The following is a 14,089-nucleotide window of genomic DNA, read 5'->3' on the forward strand; positions in this document are numbered from 1 at the left end:
TCTTGTTTATATTGACTTAATACTTCAAAACTAGTTCAAACTGGAACTGATGTCAAGGTGCCGGAGGACTAGAATATAAAGAAAAAGAAGATGATGAAAAACCGGTTCCCTCCAGAATCTATATAAAAAAAACCCCGTATAACTAACGATCAAAGTACACTATTTAATGCGGATTAGTCTTCCAAAATACAAATGTAATTCTTCTTTTCGATGATTGTCGATCATTATTTCTGTTCAGTAACATGAATTTGGATAATCTGAAGTCCGACACGGAGAACATGTCCAGCAGGCATTTGCCAGCCTCTCAATTCTATCTCTCTTTCACTATCTTATAGTGCTCTTGCAATTTCATCGTTCGTGGTAAATATATATATATATATGTTACCGCGACATTTCCAAGTCGACTCTTCTTTCTAAAGCGGCATTGCATGGTAAGAATAATTATGTTTCTAAGCTAAGTCAAAGCACAAGATAGAGAGTTTTATACGAATGCGTTTTGTAAAAAAATATTGTTAAGGCTGTCACAAGTACTTAGAAAAGAGATGATTAAATGTGACCAACATTGGACCCAGATTATAGCTTGTTAGAAATTGCTACAAGTTGTCAAGTGTACTTATACTGGGAAGGATATAATTCTCATTCTTCTCATTATTCCTTGATATTGGAGTGTTCAAGTCGACAATGTAGTACAATGACTTATGTATCAGTCGAGACGACCAGTAGGAGGGTAGCAGCTAAATTAATGCTGACTTTTGATCATGATTGACCATTATTTGAATAATGTTTGAGATTAATACTTAGCTACACCATGAATCTCTCTTTGCAAACGTATATATATATATATATATATATATATATATGTGTATATTAGGGTGTCTGCATATAAGCGGGAGGCCCGGGTTCGAATCCCGGTGGAGGCTGGAAGTTTTTTCACTGTTCTTGATTTTCCAAATCAGTTACATATATTCATTTGCCTTTGTCGTTAACCTCCATTTCATTAACAAAAGTCTGTTCAAATGATCTCTTTCGAAATCCGGCTTTAGGAATCACCAATGATTTTTAGTTGGATAGCATCATGTTTGACCTCTAGAGTAAGGAAAATAGTGTCACCAAAACATCTTTAAAGTAAATGTTACAAGTCCAAAGCTCAGCTCAAAGCATCTGTTACAACAAAAGAGAAGAGAAACAATGTAATAAATATTTCGAAGTTTTTTTTCATGACACGACTTGTCAATTTGCCTTCCATAAAAAAGTGCTCTCATTTTTAAGTCTTAGTATTAACCTGTGTTTTATTCTTTGTTATAGATATAGTTAAGAAATGTTTAGTTGAAAAATCATACATTTCAAATCAATCGCATTCAAATGACTCTAATTGAAGTGACAGCATCTTAATATGGTTTTTTAGTCTTGAATTTCAAACGTTTACGATGCAATTCACAGTTCTATGCACCGTGTACATGTTTGGTAATCGTGATCTTTGCACTTATCATTTACTAACTTGAAGCTATTGCCAAGAAATTCATAGCTAGAACGGGCATTCAAAGCATTGACAGGCTCAGTATATCAAGTCCCGTGCTTTACCAACTGAGCTATGTAGCCCTATGTTGGTGGCGGCACCAAGTGTAGTCATTTCTTAGTCGTGAGTGGGATTCAGAAAACACAATTTCTTGCATACTGAGTAACCAGGGATCAGCTTTCACCAACGCTAACCAAAAAGAGTCAGACACTATAGTGCACTACAGATTCACGTTTTCCATATTTTACGTAAAGTTGTAAGATATTTTTTTAAGTATAGCTTATTGCCAGCGAGATCATTGTGTGATGTAGTCATACATGTAACACACCGGTGATATTTGTCAATCATGGCATTTGGCCAGTGGCGGCGCCAAGGGGGGACTTGGGGGGGCTTTAGCCCCCCCCCACTGAAGTAGTCTGCCCCCCCATTAGCCCCCAACTGAAATAGGCCCCCCAAAAAACCTCATTGAAACAATATAGCCTACCCAAATTTTGTCAGCCATAACGCAGTGCTACAATGGTCAATGGAAATTTTGATGAATTTTGCACATGATAATAGTCACTGACTCAGTTGTGGTGCAGGAAGCCTTGTTTTGGTGACTGATAAAAACAATTCACCGACAGGTGTTCTCTCATACGGCAATGTCGTGTGCGTTTCACAAACAGCGTGTATACAGACTAAAACAGGAGTTGTGTCAGAGAGCGCGATATAATAATTGAGCAAAGGAATTGGATCTTTCACAGCAGGTAATATTTTAGTGATACGAAAACTGTGAAGTGGTATCTTCCATTCTAATTTGACTAAAGTTACTCACAAAAAAATGCATATTTTTGGAGAAATTTTCAGGTGACAAAAGCCTCGCTAAATTACCACCATTTTGCATGTAGGCCTTTCCAGGATTGGGAAAAATTTCAAAAGGGGAGGGGGCACCTCCTCCCCTTATACCCCTCCCCCAGGACGGCGATCACTCAATCTTGTAAGCCACCCCAAAAAATGGCTCAGCCCCCCCTTAGCCTCCCCAACTAAAAATTCCTGGCGCCGCCACTGCATTTGGCAATGGCTCATTAAAGTTTTATCTCTGTCTCTCACTGTGTTTCGTCGTAACAAACAGACAGTGTAAATAGTAGTCAATATAATGCACGTGAAATTACACGAGACATGATGTGGTAGTTGTTATACGTCCTTGTGACGTAGGCCTATTAATTGAAGAACTTTAAAGATTAAAATGTTATCTCTTGTCATACACCCCCAACTATACCCACATCCCCGCTAGCAAATATTCATAGGAAGTGCACTTATTTGTGGAGTACGTCTGCAAAGGAAATGCATTGTTTTCTTCATGGAAATGCATTTTCGTTCGGATAATAAGGCTTGTCATTGGAAGGCAATGACACACCTTTTTTTCACGACGATACCCTGAGACTGTTCAATAAATAAAACACTTTTGCGCAAAATATTCTCAGTTGCAGTAATATTACAAAACCCGACCACCCGCGTGAAGTTCTTTGTTGTTATTTGCTAAAGGCTAACAGCTTTGAATTGTACGCGATATGACAAAAGAAGTATTCCTTTACCCTTTAAAGCTACTCTGAAGCTGCCACAAGTTATCTTCAAATTGGCAACGTGGGTAGTAGCACACTTAAACCGCTACAATAAGTTACATTCTAATATGTTCACATTCGAATGTCATCAGAGCATAGCATTTTTCAACGGACATTGTCCAACCCACCATATGGTTTATGGTCTTACTATCATGGCACAATCAAATTCACCCGCCATGACCGTTTAGGTATTGTTTAAGCAAAGTACTCCACCAACCTATCTGCCAGCTTGACGCTGCATAATCTTCCTGTCCCCCCCCCCCCCCACGAATTTTGTAAACGTCATTCAATCCTCCTGATGTTTAGATCATAATTTTAGTTTATTTTTTTCCCCGTCAACATCCAACCACTAATAAGGATAATGATGGCAAAAAGCCATAAAAATTTACCCATGCAGTAGGTCTATTTGGGACTGTTTCTCGACATTGGGTAACGTTTCACGTGGATGCACACTACTGTTATCGTGACTTCAGTTACATCCCCTTATATTTTGTGCGTTTTATGGGGTGTTATATGTTACCATTCAGCATTCACTGATCTTGAACATTTCTGCTTTTCAATAGATTTGCGGCGGGAAGAAGCTGGACATCACACAAGTCACCTCATCCTAACAAAGACAAACGATAAAAGACAACACAAATTAAATCAAGATTTGAGACAGAAGAGTAAATCTTATATGGTCAACTTAAATTATACATAGTCTATATCTAGGCCAATATAACATACATTCGACTTAGGTTTCGCGTTAAGAGGTAGATGCCATTTCGTGATAAAACATGGAAATTGATGATATCATTCGTTCCGTGGGTGACTTCGGTCGTGGGCATATGTTCATTTTCGTCTGCATCTGTTTGATAACTCAGTTTACAGCTTCTTGGCACATATTCGCCATAACATTGATTGGAGCCAGTCCCTCACATCACTGTACAGTACACACAGCATTTGAAATTGATGAATATATTCCGGTGGATGTGGACAACGAAGGAGAAGCGATTTACTCCAGTTGTACACAATACACACAACCGGGAGGACCGAGCAACGCTACATCTGTATGTCAAAATGGGTGGACCTACTCAGAGACCCCGTATGGCACCACGATTGTGACTGAGGTAAGAAATTGAAAGAAACGCTGCAATTGCAAACTACAAATTAATATTCCTCTATATGGCGTGCCAGAAGATGACTTTTCGGGTTTCGGGTCCTTCAGTTATTGGTATACGTGATAATCAAGTTCTATTCTTCGTACATGTTCCGATCATTGACACAGCAGTATACAACTAAACCCTCTACCAAGCACACTTAATTATAAACTGTATTCTACATTTGCTGCATTATTGTCAAAACAAATTGTATGGAGAAAACAGCAACATGTATTAACATGTTTAACACTTACCTTGAGTCTATACTACTTGTTTACAGCAGGGATAAGTTGTCTATAGGTTCTCTGCATATACGAAGTTTTGGCAGACGTGTTACTGTTGTCATTGTTGTGTACTGCTAGATAACTGTAGATAATGAGAAGAAAAAATTGCACATAGTGTGAAAGAGAACGAAACACAAGTAATTGGAATGGACCTGGAAAGGGAATATGTTGCTCATTTGTAATTGCGAACTGAATACCACATGCTTTAAATTGCGAATTGATCATGTTCCTATTTCCCCCCTATATATACAAAGTGGGACCTTGTCTGCGACCGAGGACACCTATCTGCCTTCTCTCAATCCGTTATGATGTTTGGGGTCATCGTTGGTGCGTTCATCTTCGGCTACATCTCGGATAGAGTCGGCCGCAAAAGGGTGCTTACCGTTGCATTACTTTGCCAAGGCTGTCTTGGAGTACTTGAAGCTTTTTCACCAACTTACATTTTCTTCGTAATTGTTCGTTTCTTCATGGGAATATTCGATCAGGTTTGTATTCCTCACATATAATCCCGATTTGATATATAACAAAATTAAACGAATGCCGTTGTTATTTTCAATTGTACGTTTTTTAATGTTCAGGCGTGGATGGTGATATTACCAACGCATCCAGCTGGGAAAGACAAGGGAGCTATGACCACACCCACCAGTGTTCACTTAGATGGTTATTGTCTTTTATGGAAAGAGATGTTTGTCATAGATCGACGAAAAGATGCACATAGTGTTATGGAATCATTCGACTGATATCACGTTTAAATAAAATAAAATAACATTATCAATTCACGTAATAACTTAATATCGTTAGGAAGTGGATGAAATTGATTGCTAAACAAAATCACTGGATGCTTGTGTATACTTTAGGTCAAAACCACACCCTCAAAGCATCTGCAGTGGGGATGATAATTAACATCTGGCAACAGAACAATATAATATATAGTGAGGCATTTGGAGAATCTCTCCTATGATGACATCACAGAACACCTAGTAAGATCCATTACCTGGAGATAGAGATAGTTTAATTAGTCTAAACAGGTCCTGTCAATCAACCAAATTTCGAGATATGGACAGTAGATTCTGTGATGCAGTTTTCGAATAACAGTGCGGATTTTTTCTCTTTAAAAATAGTGTTATTGTGTCTGGTACACCGGAATATCCCTTTGGTAAAGCAGGTTCCCTTTTATCTTTACTCTTGGAACAAAATGCTGGCACTGGATAACCTTTGCTTATGGTATAGAAACATATCACTTTTTGCTTTTATGTTAGGGCGTTGTGAGATCAGGGCAGGATTTACCATGAGTCCTGGCCCCCATTCCCTTACCATACTGTATAAGAACTTTGCACCAAATATCTTTAAATGAACGATTATTGGTTGCTTCTTTACGTTAATTTCAAATTCCAGGGTGAAAATAATTATCAAAATTGAAGGATATGATGAGATCTTTACCACATATCCTACCGTACCTGTACTGTTCTACATACATTTAATACTCGTCTTCATTTGAATGTGAACAAATGGCCTGCTTTGGTTGCTTTACAACATTGGTTTGTCTGCCGTCAAAGAAATTTCCGGCCTAGGGCCCTAAAAAGGTAAATGCTTATGCTCTTTGTGAGGTAGATGTAAAGTGGCATATGATGCAATGCCGATAACGATATAGTGTCCTAACGGTGTTCTTCAACTTAAAGTCCATTCTTTGATTGCTGTCTATTTTCCTTCTCAGACACTTAACCTGAAAAGCAGTAATATCATACAATATGCAGAGACGACGTGGCCATGCCAAGCTGCACTGCGTTATAACTTACATGGCCTCCATCAGTTCAACAAAATATTTGAGATGGATACTAAAGATTTTCTACCCTGAAAAAACAAGTATATGGATTGATAACCAACTTCGCCGTGATTGCACAACTGCACCATCTCTCTTCATCAACCATGGAAGAAACACAACCTACTTTGCTCCGTCGACGAAATCTACATACGTATATTTTAATGTTGCAAGTAGTCACGATAACAAATTATTCTGCTCATATAAAATATTCAAAATACCGGAATTACTTCTGGAATATGATACATCAAATTCCCATTTTGAAAAATGAAGTTGTTCTTTCCTTCTTTACCAGGGGTACCAGCTACCCGGTTACACGATGACATCAGAGATGTTTACACCAAAGCGAAGGCCTTACGCGTTTACAATGCTTCTCAACTTCTGGGCTGCTGGTATCCTAACCTTTCCAATTCTGGCGTTCTTCATCCAAGATTGGCGAACGCTGCAAATTGTAATCTCCGTCCCATTTTTCCTCTTTCATCTTATTGCATGGTAAGTTCAAATCATATAATATAATATTTCAGTTTGACTTATACTTCCATTTTGGAATGTCTATAGGATAACACCACTTTATCCACATATCAAATTCAAAACTAGATGTACAATACATAGCAATATCATCGACTTTTTTTCAAATGGATAAAAAATAAACTGCATCTCAGCGGTGTCAGAGAGCGGAAGTTGGACTAAACTTGCTTTTACAGATAAGGATTAATTTTCAATAACTGCGTAAAATCTATCATTGGCATGTACTTTATCTTTTGGATTCTCTTGTTATTATTGTGGAATCACTTTTTGAGACATTTCTAGCTTGCAGAATTGCAATGCAACCCTAATATGTAATGATCATTGGTTATTCTTTCCATTTTTCTTGTTTCATAGGTTTATACCAGAATCTCCTCGTTGGCTCATATCTGTTGGTAGATATAAAGAGGCAACTAACGTCTTTGCAAAGATAGCTAGATTAAACGGACGTAAAATCGACCCTATGACGATGAAACCACAGCAATTTGTCGACAATGGAATCGATAACAAGGCATTCGACAACTGCGATGAAAATGTGACAAATGTAGGATCTGGTCGGACAATCAACACAATATCACAGGACACGAATGATGAAGAGAAAGCGCAGGAAAACCCGAAGTCCATTGCAGGAAACAATACTTTCATATATCTGTTTAGAACTCGAAGGATGACCCAAGTTACCATAGTCATGATGGTGTTGTGGTTAGTACCTTTTTGCAAGACCATTCCGATTGAGAGTCTTAAAATCGAAGGAAAGATGGTTCAAGTATACCAGGAAGGACAGGAGTAGGGGAAGAGGGCTATGCAGGGTTGGGGGTGGGTGGGTGGGGACGGACGGCAGTAGTCTTAGTTAATTTTAACCGAAATATTTGTTCCCATCTCAGTTCTATCAGTTATATGAACTTCTAGACTAACACAATATCCTCACTACGATATTTTATTCGATATTATTATATGAAAAACCATTATGCTGTATAAATATTACATGTTCATGCAGAAATATTGTTATGTTCTGTATCAGTCAGAATCATGTTGAAACCATAACCATTCTCACTGATTTCTTCAACGTACTACATCAAGATTGTCATGTTGTGGCATAAAAATGATCATTTTATTAGATTATTGTAACATAAAAGTTATCATTTTATATATAAATCATTATTTCTGTAACATTTTTGTGTTTTGATGTGACATTTGTTGGCAGGTTTGTTAGCTCGTTAGCCTATTACGGGGTATCACTTAATTCAGTCGAGTTAGCTGGAGATCCGTACCTCAACTTGTTCTTGTGTGGAGCTGTTGAGATTCCATCCCACTGGTTGAGTGCATTCCTCTCTATCTGGTATGAATGAATCTATTGGTTGGGTGCAGCCCTCTCTGTCTATGTTTATATCTTTATATCTATAGTATGTATAGATCTACTTGTTGCGTGCAGTCCTTTCTATCTGGCATGAATGGGACTATTTGGTTGGGTGCAGCCCTCTCTATCTACGGTGTGTGGTGCCTGTATTGATACTAATAACATACATCGTTAACTTAAAGCAGATCTAAGAGTTTGATAAACATTCGATTCTTGATTAGTCGCATTTTGATAACAATTAATGAAGCAAAAGTCGATTTTTCATTTGATTTCCAAAGTTGCCTTTTACGTATGAATATTTAAAACGTCGAATATATAAACGGAGTTTACAGTCAACTGCATAGTAAAAACGACTACGACGAGCTATAATAATGATTTTAAGAGTTATAAATGAATATTTAATAAGCTTCGAAATCCCTCCTACGTTAGTAGTTATTGATGAAGTTTATACCTGGTGTACAGAAATGATACTTGACGCTATTTAATATTTCCAGTACCCCACGATATAACGTTAAGAAACTAAAATACACATGAAATTCCCATAGTTGTTATCGATTTTAATAGGTTCGGACGGAGAAGGCCCATCTGTGTTCTGCTAGTCTTGGGAGGGATAGCTTGTGTCACGACTGGTTTCATACCTGAAAGAAGTGGTAAGAGATAATTGGATTTTTTCTATGCGTACGCAAGACTTACTTGAAATATAAACTGATGGCAATGAAAACAAAAAAATGTTGGATACGAAGCGCTAGTTTTGAAGTTTTTACAAAACGCGGGATAAAACTAAACAAAAGTAAAATAAACTCAATGCTTATGCTTTCCTCAATCGTCTGTGCTGAAATCCAAATATGAAAAACAGCCTTTTGAGTGAAATATGTCAGGTTCTGTGCCAGTAGACGACACATCCTCAGCCGTTAATAATTTAAATTCGCCACATTTATGAAGCAGCTTATTTGTAATAGGGAGACTTGATTTTTGTTTATGATTTTGTCTTATTCTTCTCTGTGCAGCGAATGGACTAGACCTTACACCTTTCATAGTTACAACGGCAATGGCGGCGAAGTTTTTTGTATCTTCTGCATATGCATTAGTTAGCATGTGTGCTACAGAAGTGTTCCCAACCGTGGTCAGGTGAGTTCTCACTTTTATGAAGTGGTACAACAATGCTGTCGTGAAAATGATATTCTAATATAGACTTATTAAAAACAAAAGTAGACAGATAAATGGTCAAGTTTTACACTTTTATTCCATCACAAAAAATGAGTATATTCATTTCATCCACAATGGTCCATTCAGGGTAGGTCTATAATGGCATTACGTACTTTTGCTATCGAATAAGGGCACTGTTTACCTCTCATTTTTAACTAAAGGGCTCTGGCATATCATCTTCAGCTATTTTGTGAAAATAAATTAGCATCCATCGGGAATGACGGAATGCTACCGAAATGTAATGTGAAAATGTTAGAATTCAAATTTAATGTTAGAATTACTGGAATGTTACCGAAATTAATCATTTACTTATTGGTTATGAAAAGTTACTCTTAAATATCCTTCCAGTTTTGGATGGAATTTTCTTTGTTGTTTTGTTTACCTTACATGTATTTCTTATTTATTTGTTATTAATTTCTTATTTGTTAGATCTAAAGGTATCGGTATCGTGAGTGTATCGGGCCGGATAGGAGCCCTGATTGCACCTCTAGTGCTTCTCCTTGTAAGTTAATGTTTCGGTCTGAAGTTTTAACAACATTTTCCTTGACTTATCTATTTCTCTCAGTCTCGATACCTAAGTTATTTCTACGTCATTTTGCTTCGAAATTTGAAAATCAAGCATCCTGCGATTATAATCACTTTAATTGCTGTTCTATTATTTGCACAACTTCTTTTGTATATGTAAAGTTGAAATCAATTCGATAATTCAAGATAACATTATAAATGAAAAGAAAGACGAATAACAAGAAAACCTGTATAATACAGCAAACCAAACTATATGTTTGTTTGGGTGTTACTAAATATGACCCATAGCTGTTTGCTTTTAGTTCAGATTTTTGTAAGATCTTCAACTGGTGGGACGTTTCTTATCTTTTCCCGTTTAGTTGAGGACTATGCTGGTAATTGATGCTGACGATTTCTGTTGTCAATTAAAAGGAATATTTGGCATAGCATTTCAACCGATATATCTGTATATGTACGAAAATATAACTATTACAATTGTCACGTTATCATTGGACGAAGAAGGTCAAAAAACAAATAAAGAAAGTATCTAGACAAGTCGAATGTGGCGAGCGGCGTCTTTGAATGACGTCATGTGAGTGTTTGGCTCGGAACTCGAATGCTTATACCGCAGACGATCAGAACTGTAGCCATGCATTCTTAAGTGTAAGGTTTGGTATAATGGGGAAGGAGAGGGCAACCATAATTTTAGATTGCGGTTTAAAGTTGATAACAAAACTCCCTTCTTTGTTTTTCTCATTTTGAAATGACTCATTCTGTGTTCCCTACAGGGCGAAGTACACTCCAACCTGCCGATTATTTTCTTTGGATGCATAGGGATCGTGCCCAGTTTCTTGGTGTTCCTTCTCCCTGAAATGCGTGGACGAAAACAACCACAGACTGCAGAAGATCTTGATTTTATGTATGAAGAAGACAAGATGAAAAAGAAAATTGAAAGAAAACCAGATATAAGGAATAAATCACCAATTGTTGATCGTTCAGTAACACCTGACGTGTGAAGTCGCCTTATCGTGGTTGATCGCTTCCATATGTTAAGGTTTATCGGGTGACAGAACTGCTAAAGAGAAGTCTCCGAATCACATCCGTTCTTTTCTCTGGCTTATTTGAATGACGTCATGTTTGAAATAATTTGCTGGCGTCATCAATTAATTGTTAGGGGAAGAAAAAAAAAGGATTAATTGTCCTCCATACTGTCAGCCAATGTAACTTACTCGGCTGACCTATACAGTTGTTGGTCGTGATATTTTATAGGTCGTTTTTTTGTCACATTGGTCTATACTGGAACACTGAAGTTACCAAGAAAAAGGAGAACGGCATGGTGGAATGACTAATCGTTTGCCCCAGTTCGTCTTAATATATGAACATATGCGCAGTTTTCTTAAAAACTTCAGGTGGGATATTGAAGCCAACTGTGCATTATCAATGTGTCTAATCGTATACTTGGCGAGGACAACATTTATTCGGCTACTTCTGCAGCTAGCCACATTGAGTAAATCTCCCAATTCATGACATACGGGAGTAAATAGTATGAAACTGCTTAAGTCATTGACGTTGTCAAGTATAGGGAAATGAAGTGAGACACTCACTCACGGCAAACGAAGCTGCAGAGAAATTTCCCTCAACGGTTATTTATTGAGGTACACGAGGCACAGTATGTACAAAAGTACACGTGCAACGTGTTTTCACAACTTGACCTGACTATTTTCACAACTTGACCTGACTAAGAAATAATACTACATGTACTCATGTTCAGGTATATGTCCACGAAACGGTTATTAAGAGGCAAAGAACTGAAGAGGAAAGCAACTAAAACGAAAATAAGTCCATATGGTTATGTTTATATTGTACAGAGGATGTTGTTGGGCGACAGATACGTTATGCCCAAAATGTTTGACTTTGGCGGTTCTAACGTTTCCATTTTCAGTCGCGACTATATGAACACCAGCCTAAATGTTCACTTTTCATATCTATAATTGTACCTTGTACTGCAACAATAAAGTATCTATCTTATTTAATTGTTTCGCTTATCGACTATTTACATTCCTGCCTTGACTTCAACAAAAGTCAGATTTTTCATTTTTTCTAAGCAATTCAATAAAGTTGTAACAATAAAAAGCGTATAGGGCCTTCATCTTATTGTGTAAGTATTACTACAGTTCCTTCCTTGTATTGCCTCCGAAAATTGTAACAATACCCAATAACAATATAGCTTTTGCTTCGCATCATCGAGAAAAAAAACGTTTAAATCTGAATATTTAAGGATTTCAACAATACGGAGAGCCAAACGTTCCATAAATGTCGAAAAAGAAAGTGAAGTGTCCAAGTTAATATATATATATGTCCAAATCGATATCAACATGTTACAATTCGATATCAGCATGTTACAATTCCATATGAACATGTCGAAACAAAATACAATATGCCATTGCGTCTATCAACATGTCAAATTCAACATCAGCATGTCGAAAACTTGTAACAGCATGCCATTACTACATTGGTCATGTCAACATGCTATATTTACGTCGTGCTATAATTTTGGCACTTCGGCGCGCGCCAACGTTTCGTATATGTCGAGATTTATTTCAGTATGTCCAAAACTTGTGTCAGCATGGTGAGCGAAGAGTAGTGAAGTATTGCCATGACAACGTTGCACATGGTTCGTGTCGTTCACACGGTACTATGGTTGAATATACTGTAGCGGAAAGCTACGACTTTTCCTTAGTGAGATACGTTTCGTTCCCTCAGGGGTTACATCTGTTGCGCTCCGCGGAGGTAACGAGAGATGTTTATCCGAAACAGGAACAGGAACTGATTACGTAATTTTGCTATATCGATGTATTCCCGTGACTGGCATAGGCAGGCACGGCGGTGGGTGTGTGAGTCGATCCCATTGTTTGCAACTCATCTAAAAAACTGTGACCTTCACCTGCAACAGACATACAGTTTAAGTACTGTAAAAATATTAAAGCATTCTGAGTACTCTTAACTTTCATGTAACGTTTTTTAAGGGCAAATGGCACATAACCTGCTAATTATCTTAGAATTTGTTCCTCATGTTTTTCAACAATTAATGTATCTTCCAAATTTATGTCGTCTGGAACATCCATCCTCTCAAACTCTTCAATCATCAGCTTCACCATAAATTCAACTATATCCTGTAGCATGAACATTTCTAATGTCCTCGGCGGATGCAAAGTTTTTTGGCAGCCATGTTTCGTGTTAAATTAATTTTGTTAATTTTATAACACTAGGTTCCCAATGCAATAACAAACAGCACTAACGTTATTTGCCTAACGAACGAAGAAAAGTTTTATTTCATTTATTTTAATTTTCCATTTCCTCACAATGTTTATATAATAATAGGACTGTGAAGACAATACCATGCAAAGAAAATAATAAGTAATAAATCATATAAAAGAAAAATAATGGAAATTTCGGAGAGAAAATGGTGGAAGGGCTTGGAAGCCGTAGCTTGTACAAGAAGCCCACCAAAAATAAAGATAACAAGTATAAAGTATATGGGCAAGATAGTAAAGCCCCTTACACTTGACTAAAAGTACCTATTTCGCCATTGCTTGTTCATATATTGCGATGAAATATATGCTGAGATAAACAATTAATTATTAAATACGAATCTTCGCATGATTCGGTGAGAAATGAAAGATATATTCCGATCGAAATTCTCACAGGTATGCGTAACGTAACATATATGAGTACTGTGTATACTATTTCAATTACATATACGTTAGGATCGGAGTGTCTGTTGTTATGTTGTGAGGGACGCTATATACGAAATGACCTTTGTACCAGGATTACGTAATAGCTGATGATGGCTTTACCCGTGTTTGTGCCCTGAGGCATGTTTACTTATGGCGATCAAATTTTGTCGGTTACAATGATACTTCAAAGTGGGTTTTCTCCTTCTGTTTATAGCTCCATGATTCAACCATAGTACCGTGTGAACGACACGAACCATGTGCAACGTTGTCATGGCAATACTTCACTACTCTTCGCTCACCATGCTGACACAAGTTTTGGACATACTGAAATAAATCTCGACATATACGAAACGTTGGCGCGCGCCGAAGTGCCAAAATTATAGCACGACGTAAATATAGCA

At 37.3% G+C, this 14,089-nt stretch overlaps 1 protein-coding gene across 1 annotated transcript; it reads left to right on the top strand.

Moving 5' to 3' along the window:
- Positions 1-166: 166 nt before the first annotated feature.
- LOC139973501 (organic cation transporter protein-like) lies at positions 167-12,084 on the top strand. The gene is made up of 10 exons (XM_071980234.1): positions 167-431; positions 3,681-4,226; positions 4,795-5,025; positions 6,655-6,851; positions 7,242-7,586; positions 8,089-8,223; positions 8,806-8,891; positions 9,249-9,369; positions 9,877-9,949; positions 10,740-12,084. The coding sequence occupies exons 2-10, from the start codon at positions 3,894-3,896 to the stop codon at positions 10,965-10,967; spliced, it is 1,749 nt and encodes a 582-aa protein (XP_071836335.1). The 5' UTR covers positions 167-431; positions 3,681-3,893; the 3' UTR covers positions 10,968-12,084.
- The last annotated feature ends 2,005 nt before the right edge of the window (positions 12,085-14,089 follow it).

Source organism: Apostichopus japonicus, chromosome 9 (genome assembly GCF_037975245.1).
Source record: "Apostichopus japonicus isolate 1M-3 chromosome 9, ASM3797524v1, whole genome shotgun sequence".
NCBI classification, from domain to species: Eukaryota; Metazoa; Echinodermata; class Holothuroidea; order Aspidochirotida; family Stichopodidae; genus Apostichopus; species Apostichopus japonicus.